At 41.6% G+C, this 16,496-nt stretch overlaps 1 protein-coding gene across 2 annotated transcripts in view; it reads left to right on the plus strand.

Moving 5' to 3' along the window:
* The window catches only part of PXN (paxillin), a 127,594-nt gene extending 121,342 nt beyond the window's left edge, over nucleotides 1-6,252 (plus strand). For both annotated transcript variants that reach the window (XM_030218816.1, XM_030218818.1), the window contains 3 exons: nucleotides 3,696-3,777; nucleotides 4,456-4,604; nucleotides 4,935-6,252. In XM_030218816.1, the coding sequence (XP_030074676.1) occupies nucleotides 3,696-3,777; nucleotides 4,456-4,604; nucleotides 4,935-5,201 (498 nt within the window). In that variant the 3' untranslated portion in view covers nucleotides 5,202-6,252. The remainder of the gene's footprint in view (nucleotides 1-3,695; nucleotides 3,778-4,455; nucleotides 4,605-4,934) is intronic.
* The last annotated feature ends 10,244 nt before the right edge of the window (nucleotides 6,253-16,496 follow it).

A 16,496-nucleotide genomic window follows, 5' to 3' on the forward strand; every position in this document is an offset into this window, starting at 1 on the left:
CCTTCCAAAGTTCCATAGGTTTCTATGGAACTTTGGAAGGCTAAGTGCTTTGAAAATATGCCTCTTTGTGATTTGCTGCTCTTTAGCTGGTCAGTTTGGCCTATTACATCTTCCAGCTTCACCAAGATTTTCAGTTCCTCCATATTGTCATCTAGAGACCTGCACAGGAATGGGGTTCACAGAAATCCCCTCTGGGGCTGCGGGGTTCCCATGGGGATGGAAGCAGTTTCTGTGGGGTTCCCGTGGAAATGTAAGCTGAATCTGCGCAGCCTCTCGCCTACCAAGTATCAAGTTCTTTGAGTGCCGCCTCCTTCTCCTCCTTGCTTTAACAGTGCAGATTCAGAAAGTCTTCCATTAATCCTGTCTGCTCACGGGTGTACAGACCTCAGCTTTGACACAGGCATGCGCATCAGAAGTCACCTGACTTACTGGCACGTGCATGTGGTGACCTCTCAGCACACAGTGCCAGCAAATCAGAGACGTCTTATATGTGTGCACCAGAGTTTTCCAAGTTCCAACTTCTGTTCCTTCCATGCTTGCAATGCTGTGGCTTGAACCCAGAGAGAGACAGAGAGCTGACTGGAATTTTTTTGTTTTGGTGCAAATTCTTGTGGGAATGGGTTAAATTCTTGAGGGGACAGGTTAAATTCTAGCAGGGGAACTGGTTAAATTTCTGGCCAAGAGCAACTCTGTTGTCATCTTTAAATACCATTTGTGGCATGGGCAGCTGTCTTCTCTTCCTCAGTAAAGACCAAAGCAAAGAATTTATTTAGTCTGTCAGTTATGGCCTTGTCCTCTCCAAATGCCTTTTGTTTAAATCCTTAATAATCTAATGGTCCAACTGACTCTCTCACAGGCTTTCTGCTTCTTATGTACCTGAAAAAGTTTTTACTATGAGTTTTTACACAAGCTACTTTTCAAATTCTTTTAGCCTTCCTTATCATTGCTTTGCATCTAACTTGCCAGTGCTTATACTGCTTCTTGTTTTCTTCATTCAGATCGTTTTTACATTTTTTGAAAGATGCTCTTTTGTATCTGATACCTAAGTAAAAGACCTCCTAAGTGAATGGAATTGCTTTATGTTTCAGTATGCCATTCCTGTATATCTACTCACAGCCACCCAATCTCTTTTCAGTTTCTCATGCTCAGCAGTACTGACTGAGGTACATTTCTTGAATCAGTGCAATGCCTGTTTGCTGTTTTCAAAGTGCAGCAAGTACTTTTTTCCTCTTGATGTGAGGTTCAGGCCTTCACCTAATACAGTACCTGACTGCTATGATAAACATGTTTATACCACAAGCTATTTATATATATTACTACAACCAAAAAATGTAGAGAAAAAGATCTCAGATGAGCTTGTTACTTCGAGCTAACGTACTCTTACAAAAAAAAAAACAAAAAGGCGTTTATAAGATATTTTGGCAAAAAAAAAACTCCACACCACCACAATATTAACAATCCAAAACAGTTGCTTGTGCAAATAAACCTTTAGAGTCCAATGTGAAATCCCCCCTCCCCCACCAAAAACCTAAACAATAATGTAATGTGAAAAAAAATCAAGCTTATCTGCCAGACCCCATGTGTACCTCACAGCCATAATGTGTCAGCCAAACTAAAAAAAAAAAAAAAATTCCATTCAGTTGATTGATTGAACTCTTTAGGTTCTACTGAATTTAAAGCAAAAATCCATTTCTGTTCTCTCTGTCTCAGAATTCTGCATATGTTACTTCTCCGAACCATAAGAGAATTCCAATCTAATAATCCAACAGGAAATACATAAGATCACAGAAAGAATGTTGCAAAGCAAGGCAATGTTTTAACTAATGGTTCATCAACTTTGCCCTGTTTTATTCAATGACGGTGTTCAGACTTTGCCTTGTTTTATTCAAGGACGATGTTCAAGTCATGTAATATATTTGATATAGTACCCTTGTCAACTGATCTACATTGTGAACAAACATTGCAGGCTTTGAAGATCCACTTGATTGAACACTGTCATTGCATGAAATAAGTTTTATGTCTCTTCAGATAGTATCCTGTCAGAATGTATCCACTGTTAGCTAGTGTTGTTCGTTTTATCCAGGATTAGGAAAGGGATTTAGGTCAGGAGCTTATAGAAGAGTGGTGGCCGAGGATATTTGAGGAAGCTGGGAAATGCTTGATTAGCACATTGATAAAGGAAAATGCATATCAAGTTTATATCGCTGGTATATAATTCCAGTTAGAATACAACATATTTATGGAGGGACAAGGAATATTTGCTGGAGCGGGTGTTCAGGAAGGGAAAGTCTTTTGCACACATATGGTGTCAGCATCCAAAGACTGAGGCCTATTGGAAGAGGATAATTGCAGAAATTTAAAAAAAATGGTGAGATTGGTGCTGAAGTTTTTGCCACAAAGAATGGAGTTTTTGCCACAAAGAGTTCGTGGGCACAAATCTTAAGTAACTTAATCACTTTAAAAGAGGCTGCCACCAAGTACTCAGTCAAGGAGAGTGAAGACTTAAGAATTTTTGTTTTCTTATTCTTAATTACTTTTTGAATAACTTTATAATTTGTACTTTCACATTGAAAGAAAACTTTAAAGCATTTGTTTTAATTGGATTTTTTTTTAAGAGAGCAGAATATGAAAAATATACAAGGGTGTGAACATCTTTACAAGGCATTGTATTTATTTATTTTTGCTACCATCCTAAGTACACAGCGAAGATGACACAAAAATAGGGTCTTGAGATGATGTAAAGACAATCCAAATTTCTTGATGAGTTCAAACCAATAATGAAACTCTGAGCCTCAGCACGGCCGTGTTTCAGCCAACCGGCCTGCCTCAGGAGGCTTTATGTTCTAAATCAAAACACACATAAAAAAGTCTATTTGTACATATACTGTTAGATAAAACATAATAAAAGACACAATCACATAAAAATCAAATAAATATACACCTTATGATAAAATTAATGTAAAATATAAATTAATTAACTAATATAGAAATCTCTCTAAAAATTGGGTCTTACAGATATAAAACTGCCCAATCAATTTATTATACAACCTAGTCATCTATAGAAAATATGGATTGAAATGAATGTATGTTGAATGTATGAATACGGCAAGTTAGTAGAACTTAACAATACAAGTAAATTAAGTTTATAAGTATCTTGCATTATGAGACAGGTCTTGGTATATGCTAATCCAATAGCCTTTGCGTAACGTGTGCACAAGTGTATCTTTTGTGATGGTTTGTAGAAACAACTGTATCTGTCAATTCGTTTTCAAAAAGAAACCTCGATTGTGGAGCTCTAGCAAATTAAAAGATAAATAATATGCTGATGTGAAAACATGTTGATAATAGAACACCTGACGGTCTGGGGAATGTTCAATGAAAATGTATTAACTTCATAAACTTATGCCCTAAAAGCAGGCAAAAAATTTATTGAACTACATCAAAGATGTTAGGGATATATGTAAATACAAGTGCTATTACGTACGGCAGGCAGAGCTTTCTCTAAGTGAAAGAGTTCCATTTGGCGGGAAAATGAATGAGCGTAAACCAGCTAACTCGGGGTGTGATAAACTAAGCATAAAAGTATAGTGAATTTAAAAGAGTGCCCCGAATGAAATCTGCAATGGGAAAGAAAAGAAATAAGCCAATAGCGTTATGATTGAAAAATGACTAGCATCCTTAATTTGTTTTAACAGAAGGTTGTGACTGCATTGGATCGGACATGGCATCCAGAACATTTTTTCTGTGCTCAGTGTGGAGCTTTCTTTGGACCAGAAGGTAACATTTATCCAAGAAAACAGTTCATTTTAAATCAGTCTTGTAGCTTGTATAGTTTGCTGTTTTGTAAAGTCCTCAAATGCCCTAAACCTGTCTCCTCTTGGTGGGGAAATTGCAGTAATATGAAAATTAGTGTTGTGTTTCCATGGAAGGGTAGCTTGGAGGGATTATGAATATTTTTTTTGGCTTGGGTTAGGTGCTTCCCCCCCCCCCCCCCCCCCAGGAAGACCTAATTATGGGCACCTTTTACAAAGTGGTAGTAAGCCCAATGCAGGCTTACTGCTTGCTAAAAAGGAACTACCACCGGGCTACTGCAGCAGCTCGGTGGTAGTTCCCACCCCCAGCACGCCAGGTTAGCGTGGGAGCCCTTACCGCCACCTCAGTGGGTGGCAGTAAGGGCTACCCCACCCCCTTGAAATGGCTGCACTGCAAGTGCTTTACTTGCTGCATGGCAATTTTCTGCAGAAAAGAAAGACCTACCTTTTACCTGGGTGCGGTAAAAGGGGGCCTCGACATGTGTCAAAAACAAGCACAGACACCAGCGCAGGCCCCCTTTTGCTGCAGCTTGGTAAAAGGAGCCCCTTTGAGCATAGAATGTTTGATGCGATGTTTGTCTGTGGCTGCCTCATATCTGCCAGGTTTCTTTTGATGGGGTGTTGATTGTCTTACACTTTGCAGGTTTTCATGAACGAGATGGGAAGGCATACTGCCGAAAGGATTATTTTGACATGTTTGCTCCAAAATGTGGTGGTTGTGCCCGAGCAATCCTTGAAAACTACATCTCTGCTTTGAACACCCTGTGGCACCCAGAATGCTTCGTGTGTCGGGTAAATCAGACCCTTAGCCTAGAATAACACTTTTGCTTTTCTGAATAGTCTAAATAAGTAGGAAAAGGACGAATGTGTAAGGCCTTGATGATTAGTTCCTGAACCTACACTTTCTGGAGTGTTGGCTGTAGTTGCTCTGAAATAGGACCCTTATCAGCTGATTTCACTATTCATTAGAACCTGGGCCTGAAGCCATTACTGAGACTTCACTCTATATGTGTGTCTCTTCCATGGAGTGTAACTAAGGAGGGGAAAAAAGCTGATGAGGTAATCTTGCTGGATTTTGCTCTGGTAATGACTGTATGCTGGATCTTTCTTGTGTCTCTGTAGGAGTGTTTCACACCATTCATTAATGGCAGCTTCTTTGAGCATGATGGACAACCATACTGTGAGGTGCATTATCATGAACGTCGGGGCTCTCTTTGCTCAGGCTGCCAGAAACCAATTACAGGTCGTTGTATCACTGCCATGAGCAAGAAATTTCATCCGGAACACTTTGTTTGTGCCTTCTGTCTCAAGCAGCTTAACAAAGGAACCTTCAAGGAACAGAATGATAAGCCCTATTGTCAAAACTGTTTTCTCAAACTCTTTTGTTAAGAGTCCATGAATTAGTGATGGTAACTTTTTTCTGCTAGTGGCATGCTTGGGCTTCTCACTCTCCTTCCTCTCTCTGGAGGATGTTTGCTAGGTCATGCTTGGGCTTCTCTATCTCCTACCTCTCCTCCTCTCTCTTTGGAGAATGTTTGCTTTCGTCATGCTTGGGTTTCTTTCTCTCCTCCCTCTCTTTGGAGAATGTTTGCTAGGGGCATGCTTGGGCTTCTCTATCTCCTTCCTCCCTTCCTCTCTCTTTGGAGAATGTTTGCTAGGTCATGCTTGGGCTTCTCTCTCTCCTTCCTCTGTTTGGAGATTGCTTACAAGGAACATTCTTGGACATCTCTCTCTCCTTCCTCTCACTAGGGGCATGCTTGGGCTGTCCTCCCCCCATCTTTTCTTTGTAGGGTGTTTGCTAGAGTCATGCTTGGGTTCTCTTTCTCTGTCTGCCCCCCTCCCCAAGTGTTTTGTGCATTTCTCTTTTTCTCTTTCTGTCATGTTCACTGTGACTTGCAAACCTTACTGGGGAAGACAATGAGTAACTTACAAAGAAAGACAGCAACACTATGGACCATTACATTGAACTAACTATTCTGAAAATGTTTCATTATTCTGTGAATCAAGAAGACGATAACAGTAGAATCAGCTGGGGAAGACAGGGCACAGGGCTGTCTGAGGTCTTAGTGACAGGTGGATATCTTGGGAATTTTTTTTCTTATAGGTAGGAGAGGATTCTGCTCCCTCCACAGTGCCAATGATTTTCATGTTTTTCTGCAAATCCTTAAAATTATCTCCATTCCCTTTCATCCTCAACTCTGTGCTTTAGAATTTGTTTTTCTTTATCAGGGTACTAGTCTGTCTTCCTTTTTCTAAGCAGGCCGTATTTGCTTTTATAGTCTCTACACTGTACTTAAATGATCTGAGGTTGTACACCACTAGCTCTTTGGTGTAGTGTTTGACATGGTTCCCTTTGAAGCAGGACACTTTGGGCCCCTTTTACCAAGCTGCAGCAAAAGGGGGCTGGCGCTGGTGGAGGCCCCCTTTTACCGCAACTGGTAAAAGGGAAGTCTCGCTTTCTTACAGGAAATGGCTGTGTAGCAAGTAAAGCACTTGCCACACAGTCATTTGGGGGGGGGGGGGGGGGAGAGCCCTTACCGGTAAGGGCTCCCAAGTTAACCTGGCGATACGTTTACTGCCAGGTACACTCCAGTTCTACAAAAATAAATCAATTTTGTAGCGCTGGAAATGACGGCGTGCTAGGGTGGGAAGTACTGCCAGGCTGCTGCTGTAGCCCGGCGGTTCTTCCTGTATAGCGAGTGGTAAGCCCGCGTTGGGCTTACCGCCGCTTAGTAAAAGGAGCCCTTAATATCCAAGGCACAGTTTCCGTTCAGCATGTGGAACTGAGATTTCACCCATACCATTGCTTGCCTCCTCCTTGGAGCAGAAAACTAAGATTAACCCCTCTGGAGACACAGCTTCCTCTTCAGGCTGTAACTAGATTCATGACCAGGATTGCTGCCCTTCTCCAGGCATGTGACCTCATGGCTGGCTAATGGTTTTGATATAGCAAAACTGGAGTTATAGGCATTCCCTTTCTACTATGTGATAATGCAATGCTGATAAAGATGCACAAAAATTCCTTCTTAATCAAAAAAATATGGAAAAATTGTCTGGCTTCATCCAAGGATTCAGACATGGTAGTCCTAGATGAAAGGCTGCTTCCTCTGCTTATATAGTAACGGCTTTGGAAGACAAGTGTGGCTTTTTTTTTTTTAATATGGAGATTAAATAAATCAGAAGAAAATCCTAGCTTGGAACTTTGTGTAATCATGTTACAATCATTTCTCCTCATGTGGGTGAAAGGGGTATATATTGGCTTTTAATAGTTTCTTTGGATGAATGGGTTATATATAGACTTTTGTTTCTTTGAATTTGCTCTTGGCAGAGGTACTGCTGAGAAAAGAATCTCAAGCAATAATCTGTTCCATAACTTTTTCTGGTAACAGGTCTGAGCAGTTTCTTATACCATGAATACTGTATTATGTCTCTTATAAATTGTAATTTCTACACTGAAATTTGAATTCTTCTTTTGATTTACTTGCAGTTTTCTGATACATGTTGTTGTATATGCAAAAGTGAGATTTTAGTGCTGGTTCACCTGTAACTTAATCTGGATACTTTTTTAAACTTGGCTACTAACATTATATAGCTCTGAATTGTAAAAGTTTATTCCCGTAAGAACAAAATGAAGAAACCCTTTCTAATCCAGGCATTTAATGTTGAAAGTTTGAAGGCTGGGACAGGGCTAGATTTTGTATTATGAACAGGTACAAGTGTATACTTATTTTTCACTGCTGCTTGGAAGTTTTGATAATCTGTAAACTGCTGTGTTGAAAAACTGCCTTTACTGACAACTCCAGGAATAAATGGGTTCCGAAGAGCTTCAGACAAGGTTGAAACTGATTTCTTAAAGGTCAGCTGCCTATCTTGGAGATTGCAGCATTCATTCATTTTCTTCAATTTTGATGAGCTGCTCTGAATTTATTTGTGAAACTTTATGTGGAAAATGCAGGGGCTTGCTTATTAGAAGGGCTATCATGGAGACAAGCAAAAAAGATGGTAACTTGTTAGTGGTTATATTAAAAGCTAACTATGGGATAGGGTAGTAAATGAGATGGAAGCTATCAACACGTTTACTATAGAAAAGAGCAAGTGATTATAAAAGCTGCTTCTAGAACCTGAGATTAATTCAGTGATAGAGTAATGCTGTGGGCAGGTTCTTGTGTTAGGTGAAAATTGGGGTGGTGACCTATGGGTTCTGTCTGGAAGTGGGCAGTGATTATGTGCATAGGATGCTTTTTGGCTGCCTATACAACATGGAGATAAAACTGCAGAAGCAAAACTTAAGAGCAGCCGGGGCCAGTTGAAAGAGTTATGGTGCTCTGAGCCAACTTTTGTGCTATGAGCTATGCAGATATCTGTGCTGACTCTGAGCAAGTCACTTAATCCACCATTGCTCCAGGTACAAAATAAGTACCTGTATATAATATGTAAACCATTTTGATTGTACCCACAGAAAGGCGGTATATCAAATCCCATCCCTTTCCTCAGACTACAGGAATGGTCTAGCACCAAAGAGGTACCTTTGATCATTTTATTTTTCCATTTAGGTTGGCTCTGGTCTCACTTTACCACATCTTTTTGTGGTACTTTTCCAGGATCTCATTTCCATTTTCTGTTTCTGCTTTCTGTCTTCTTCCCTTCCTCCTCTTCATCTTTCCCTGATATTGATTATTTGGTTTCTTCTTTGTTTCTCCATTTCTCTCATTTGCCTTTTTATTTACCTATAGCTAGATTTCATTCCTCTTTGCCCCCCCCCCCCCCCCCCAATCTTCATTCTTCCTGTTTTCATCTTTCACCTATTTACCAGGTTTTTTTTTTCGTATCCTACTATTTCCTAGTCTTCCCATTACTCCACCTCATATTGTCCCACCAGCCTCCTATTCTCATCTTTCACCCACTTTCTGGCCCTATTTCCGTCCTCTGTACTTATTCCTTCCCAAGCCTTGTGTATCTTCTGCCTCTCATTCCCTTACCAGCCCCAGCTACTTCTTGTCAATCAACTCCTTTATACCTTCCCTACCTTTGTTTTTTGTCTCCCCAACCCTCCATCAAGACTTCCATTCTCTGCCTTTTATTTCCCTTCTCTACCCTTTATCACCTCCTTCAAAAGACCAGTTCCCTTTCTTTGTCTGTCTCTCTTTGCTTTGCTGTGCTTTGTCCCTTTCAACTGCCTCCTAACCTCTCCAGGTCTTTGAACCATTTCCCCTCCCCATTTGTCTACACTCTGTCTTACAGCCCTATTCATATCCTCACTGAATCATTTAGCCCCCATTGTCCTTCCTAATCACTGCTCAGTTTCTTAATAGAGAATGACACGGGGATAAAATTTGTCCATGCCCCATCTCTGTAGGTTCTGTGTCTGTCCCCATCCCGTCCCCGCAGGCCCTGTCTCCGTCCCCGCCCCATCCCCGCAGGTTCTGTCCCCATTCCCGCCCCATCCCTGTGGGCTCTGTTCTCATCTGCAGAAGCCTTGAACATTTATGATTTTATATTCAAATCTTTTTATTAAAGTATAAAAAGGAACAATATGCTGGGTAACTGTTGTGTATAAATTACAAATAGAAAAAATAATAACAAGCAGCTATAATAACCCTTCCACCACCACCACCCTCTCCAACCCCAACAATAGCTGACTTCTACTACCCCAAGGAATCCTAATCTACCCTGTTAAATTGTCCAGGGGTACAAAATACAACCCGTTCTGTATGCCATAGAGGGGAGAAATATGCCCTATGAAGCACTGTTATGATTTTTTAATCTGTGGATGAATAAGAAGTCATCAGCAACCTCAGGATTCAGTCTAGCTCTCCTGTCTTCAACAGTCCCTCCTGCAGTAGAAGATGTCTTCTTAGAAGGTGTGCTGGTAGCAGGATGTACAGGATCCCCCATGCAAATTTTGCTAGCTGTGGCCAGCATGTTTGCTTGTTTTTCCCAAAAATAAAAATATTGTCATCTGCATTAGGGTAATAAGCTAGGAGTGCTATTATAGAACTAAATACATTCATTACCATTTAAGTAGTTGTCACTACAAGGATCATACAATATATAAACTAAAATCACTTTATATCAGATTGAAATTCTTAATACTGTAGCAACTCTTACAAAATTGAGAAACTTGAAAACACTAAGATGGAGTCAGCAGTCCAGCAGCGAGAGGGGTGCTACCCAGTCTTTTGCGTTGAGTGCCATATGTATGATTATCTCTCAGTTGGTGAGATGTCATATGTGTGTGCCCGATGCAAAGAGCTCCTAGACCTCAGAGAGCATGTTCATTCTCTCGAGGCTAGAGTAGCAGATTTGGTAGAGATGAGGGAGATAGAGAAATACATAGAGGAGACCTACAGGGATGTTGTAGAGAGGTCCCACCTCCAGTCAGGTAGCCTCTGTGCTACCTTGGAGGAGGGAGGTCTCCCCAGAAGGTGAAGTAGGAAGTACTCCTGTAGCCAGGACCTACCCACCAGAAGATGTACTATCCTCTCGCGCCGAGGATATATCTTCAATGGCTGACCGGGAGGAAAAGGTTAGAACAGCTGTCATACTTGGCGATTCAATCATTAGGAATGTAGATAGCTGGGTGGCTGGTGGATGGGAGGATTGTCTGGTGACTTGCCTACATGGTGCGAAGGTGGCGGACCTCACGCGGCACCTAGACAGGATTTTAGATAGTGCTGGGGAGGAGCCGGCTGTCTTGGTACATGTGGGTACCAATGACATAGGAAAATGTGGGAGAGAGGTTCTGGAAGCCAAATTTAGGCTTTTAGGAAGAAAGCTCAAATCCAGATCCTCTAAGGTGGCATTTTCTGAAATACTACCCCTTCCACGCGCAGGCTCCAAGAAGCAGGCAGAGCTCCGGAGTCTCAATGCGTGGATGAGACGATGGTGCAGGGAGGAGGGTTTTCAATTTGTTAGAAACTGGGCAACATTCTGGGGAAGAGGGAGCCTATTCCGAAACGATGGGCTCCATCTTAACCAGGGTGGGACAGCTTTTAAACTAGATATGGGGGAAAGGCTGACAGTCGCACAACAGAGCATGGTTTGGGATAAGGTATCTTGCAAGGATACCTCACAAACAGGGAAGATAGGGTTTCTGGATAGTGAGGTTACACAAGACACAGTGGTAGGCCAGGTGCCCTTAAATACAACTAAAGATCAGACAAAAGATGGCAAATCAATAGTGTCAAGCACTAAGCATCATGCAAAAAGGAACAACAAACATAGTTTGAAATGTCTATATGCAAATGCTAGGAGTCTAAGAAATAAGATGGGAGAGTTGAAATATATTGCACTAAATGAAAAATTGGACATAATAGGCATTACTGAGACCTGGTGGAAGGCGGATAACCAGTGGGACACTGTCATACCGGCTACAAAGTATATCGTAGTGATAGGCTGGACCGGACTGGTGGAGGGGTAGCAATATATTAACGAGAGCCTTGACTCAGATAGATTACAAATTCAGCAGGACACAAATCACACCTTTGAATCATTGTGGGTTGAAATTCCATGTATAAAAGGAAAAGGATGGTGATAGGAGTGTACTACCGTCCGCTTCGCCAGGATGAGCAGGTAGACGAAGAAATGATAAAAGAAATCAGAGACGCAAACAAAATGGGCAATGTGATAATAATGGGTGACTTCAATTACCCAAATATAGACTGGGTAAATGTAACATCGGGACACGCTAGAGAGGTACAATTCCTTGATGAAATCAAGGACAGCTTTATGGAGCAGCTGGTGCAGGAGCTGACGAGAGAAGGAGAAATTCTAGACTTGGTCCTTAGTGGAGCGCATGATCTAGTGAGGGATGTTATGGTACTGGGGCAGCTTGATAACTGTGATCATAATATGATCAGTTTTGATATCAACCTTGAAATAACTATACATAGGAAGTCAAATACGTTAGCGTTTAACTTAAAGGAGACTATGATAAAATGAGAAGAACGGTAAAAAAAAAAAAAACTTAGAGGGGCAACTGAGAGGGTAAAAACTGTACAACAGGCGTGGATGCTGTTCAAAAGTACCATCCTAGAGGCCCAGGCCAAACATGTTCTGCGAATTTCAAAAGAAAGACGGAAGTCCAAAAGACAGCTGGCATGGTTGAAAAGTGAGGTGAAGGAAGCTATTAAGGCTAAAAGAAATGCCTTCAGAAAATGGAAGAAAGAACCGTCTGAAAATTACAAGAAGCAACATAAGGCACAGATAAAGAAGGCCAATAGGGATTACGAAAAAAAGATAGCATTAGAGGCAAAAAAAAATAGTAAAAAATTTTTCCAGTATATTAAAAGCAGGAAGCCGGGGGTGGAGCAAGATGGCGGTGGCGGCGACACTGCTTCACGAGTAGCTTCCCTAGTTCGCTAGGATTAATACTCTCTCTCCGTGGGTGAATTTCCTAACTTTGAATTTCCTCTTAGATATTGCCTAAAATATGCCACACACGAAGAGAGAGGCATTTGTTCGAGCTGTGACCCAACCGGCTCTAACATCTACACCAAACCAGCAAACTGTGGGTGAATACCTCATGAGATCCACAGCAATGGCGATAGGAGGTCCTGCTGAGATTTCGGACCAAGGAGAGTCGGTTCTCCTGGGACAGGACAGTTCATTGTCCCCTCCATCGCGTTACCCTCCACCGCAGCCGGCAGAACCCGATAGCAGGGGCGGAACCAAACACCGCGAGAGTGTGGAAAGGTCTGCACAGATGGGGCCTGCCGTTGGGGTTTCTGCCGAGAGCGTTGGCGCTACAGGGACTTCTGATTTGAAGAACCCTGAAAAGAGAGCAACTGCGGTGATTACGCTAGAAGCGATTTGGGAGACGTTGCAGACTGTGATGACATCGACTGGAAAAATTGAAGGTTTAGATAGTAATGTTCAGGAACTAACATTGCCATTTGCTTCAATGAAAACTGAGTTAACTGAAAAAATTAATTTCTTGACTACAGAAAATACAAAACTGAAGGAAACATCATTAAAGTTGATAAAAGACACTTCTATGATACATAATAGGCTGGAGTATTTTGAAAATTATAATAGAAGATTGAACCTCCGTTTGTTGAACTTTCCATGTACCCCAGTCTATACTCCTATTGAGATTTTCAAAAGATATTTGACTGAACATTTAAAATTTTCTCCAGAATCAATACCACCATTAAACAAAATATATTTTCTTCCTATAAAAAAGAGTAATGAAACACAACCACAAGGAGATTTAAATGTATCGGCATTGCTAGAATCATCTTTAACAGCTACAACGGAGAGGCGAACATTATTAGTTTCATTTGTATTTCAACAGGATTTGGATTTGGTCAAGAAATTGGCTTTAAGACATTTGCAAACCCCCTTTTTTGGAGAGAAGATCTGGGTTTTCCCAGACGTAACAAAACAAACGCAGATTAGGAGAAAAGATACTATAGTGCTGGGTGCGACTTTTAATTTAAACTATCCATGCAAATGTAATATAAAATATCTTGGTGTAAAATATGTACTTTTGTATCCTGAGCATTTAAAACAATTTATAGTACAGAAAAAAGTAATTTAATTCCGGTTTGTGCCGCACAGTATGAGCAGAACCTGAATGGGTAACAATTGAATTTGGCATAAGGATAAAAGTTAAGCCTTTCTTAAGAACTTATATGTAAGCATCTTATCTCCTAAAGTTAACGGCTCTTAGCCCTCCAGTATGGTGGTCTAATACAAGTCAATATAAAATGTTATGATGTAATTTTTCTTTTTTCGTTTGAATTTGAAAAGTATTTCTTGACTGTTTTTCCTTAAACAAGTTGGAATGCTTGTGAATTAATGAAAAATGATAAATAAAAGATTAAACTTAAAAAAAAAAAAAAAGCAGGAAGCCGGCAAGAGAATCGGTTGGGCCGCTGGACGACAGAGGGGTAAAAGGGGCGATCAAGGATGACAAAGACATAGCGGAGAGATTGAATGAATTCTTTGCTTCAGTCTTCACCAAGGAAGATTTGGGTGGGATACTGGTGTCGGAAATGGTATTTCAAGCGGACAAGTCAGAGAAACTTACTGAATTCACAGTAAACCTGGAGGTTGTAATGGGGCAGTTCAGCAAACTGAAGAGTAGCAGATCTGGACCGGATGGTATGCATCCTAGAGTACTGATAGAACTGAAAAATAAGCTTGCAGAGCTTCTGTTACTGATATGCAATTTATCCTTAAAATTGGGCGTGGTACTGGAAGATTGTAGGGTGGCCAATGTAACGCTGATTTTTAAAAAAGGTTCCAGAGGAGATCCGGGAAATTATAGACTGGTAAGTCTGACGTCGGTACCGGGGAAAATGGTAGAGGGTATTATTAAAAACAAAATTACAGAGCACATCCAAGGACATGGATTACTGAGACCTAGTCAGCATGGCTTTAGTGTGGGGAAATCTTGCCTGACCATTTTACTTTAATTCTTTGAAGGAGTAAACAAACATGTGGACAAAGGGGAGCCGGTTGATATTGTGTATCTGGATTTTCAAAAGGCGTTTGATAAGGTACCTCATGAAAGGCTACAGAGGAAATTGGAGAGTCGTGGGATAGGAAGAAATGTCCTATTGTGGATTAAAAACTGGTTGAAGGATAGGAAACAGAGAGTGGGGTTAAATGGGCAGTATTCATAATGGAGAAGGGTAGTTAGTGAGGTTCCTCAGGGGTCAGTGCTAGGACTGCTGCTTTTTAATATATTTATAAATGATTTAGAGATGGGAGTAACCAGTGAGGTAATTAAATTTGCTGATGACACAAAGTTATTCAAAGTTGTTAACTCGCGAGAGGATTGTGAAAAATTACAGAAGGACCTTACGAGACTGGGAGACTGGGTGGCTAAATGGCAGATGACGTTTAATGTGAGCAAGTGCAAGGTGATGCATGTGGGGAAAAAAGAACCCGAATTATAGCTACGTCATGCAAGGTTCCACGTTAGGAGTTACGGACCAAGAAAGGGATCTGGGTGTCATCGTTGATAATACACTGAAACCTTCTGCTCAGTTTGCTGCTGCAGCTAGGAAAGCAAATAGAATGTTGAGTATTATTAGGAAAGGTATGGAGAACAGATGTGAGGATGTTATAATGCCGTTGTATTGCTCCATGGTACGACCGCACCTTGAGTATTGTGTTCAATTCTGGTCGCCGCATCTCAAGAAAGATATAGAACTGGAAAAGGTGCAGCAAAGGGTGACAAAAATGATAGCGGGGATGGAACGATTTCCCTATGAAGAAAGACTAAGGAGGCTAGGGCTTTTCAGCTTGGAGAAGAGACGGCTGAGGGGAGACATGATAGAGGTATATAAAATAATGAGTGGAGTGGATCAGGTGGATGTGAAGCGTCTGTTCACGCTTTCCAAAAATACTAGGACTATAAGGCATGCGATGAAACTACAGTGTAGTAAATTTAAAACAAATAGGAGAAAATGTTTCTTCACCCAACGTGTAATTAAACTCTGGAATTCATTGCTGGAGAACGTGGTGAAGGCGGTTAGCTTGGCAGAGTTTAAAAAGGGGTTGGACGGTTTCCTAAAGGACAAGTCCATAGACCGCTACTAAATGGACTTGGGAAAAATCCACAATTTCGGGAATAACTTGTATTAAATGTTTGTACGTTTGGGTAGCTTGCCAGGTGCCCTTGACCTGGATTGGCCGCTGTCGGGGACAGGATGCTGGGCTCGATGGACCTTTAGTCTTTTCCCAGTGTGGCATTACTTATGTACTTATGCATGAAACATAAATAACAGTCCAGTTCATTAACAAGCTTCAAAGTAGAAAGTGACACGGGGACAAAATTTGTCCCTGTCCTCACAGGCTCTGTTCCCATCCCCGCGGTTACTGCGGGTCCCATCCCCGTGTCATTCTCTGTCTTAATCCTCACTGTTCCTACACCTAAACCCCAGGTCCACATTGTTTATACTTCCCAGTCCCTGAATCCTCACTCACAATACCACCTAAATCTCAAGTCCCTTCTTGTGCAGTACTCAGCCAGTCTTAAACGGTTGGTGCGCAAAGCTTACTGAGCTTTCAACATTTGCTTTAGACTGGTTGTAGCCGGTCTAAAGCAAATGTTATTTAGCGAGTAATGTACAAAGGGGTTTTCAGTGGCTCTAACATGTGCCTTTAGCAGCTACTGAGAATCCTATGCAAATGCATTGCAAGGAGCTCAATAATATTAAAATGTGCATTCCAAGCAATGCACAGACCTGAGCAGCTACCTTTACCGTGCAAAATTTTACAGCCGATCTGAACCTGTCATTATGGGAAGCAGTCTGCTCCCCATGGTAGGTGCTTAGGACTCTGACCTCCCAACCTAAAAACTGGTGGTCTGGTGGACCTGACCCCCTCCCGGCCCCCTTCTCTGGCATCTTCCCCTGTTTGTGCCCTTGCTTCTCACCCCTCACAGCATCTGCCTTCCTCTCCAGCATCAGCCCATAGCACCTTCCTCTTCCCACTCCCAGCTCAAAGCACCTTCCTCCTCCCACTCCCAACTCCAGCATCAGCATACATTTCCAGCTTCTACCTTCTCCAGCATCAGCACCCAACCCTCAACTCCTGTGTGCCCCAGCAGTACCATTGTGACTACAGGGGATATGGTTATCATATTTGCAGAGACAAAAAAGAGGATGCACAAAATAAAATGCTATGCCGTGCCATATAGTCACCTTGTCCCCTCAAGAAAGCCAGGTT

Source organism: Microcaecilia unicolor, chromosome 11 (assembly GCF_901765095.1).
Source record: "Microcaecilia unicolor chromosome 11, aMicUni1.1, whole genome shotgun sequence".
Classification (NCBI taxonomy): domain Eukaryota; kingdom Metazoa; phylum Chordata; class Amphibia; order Gymnophiona; family Siphonopidae; genus Microcaecilia; species Microcaecilia unicolor.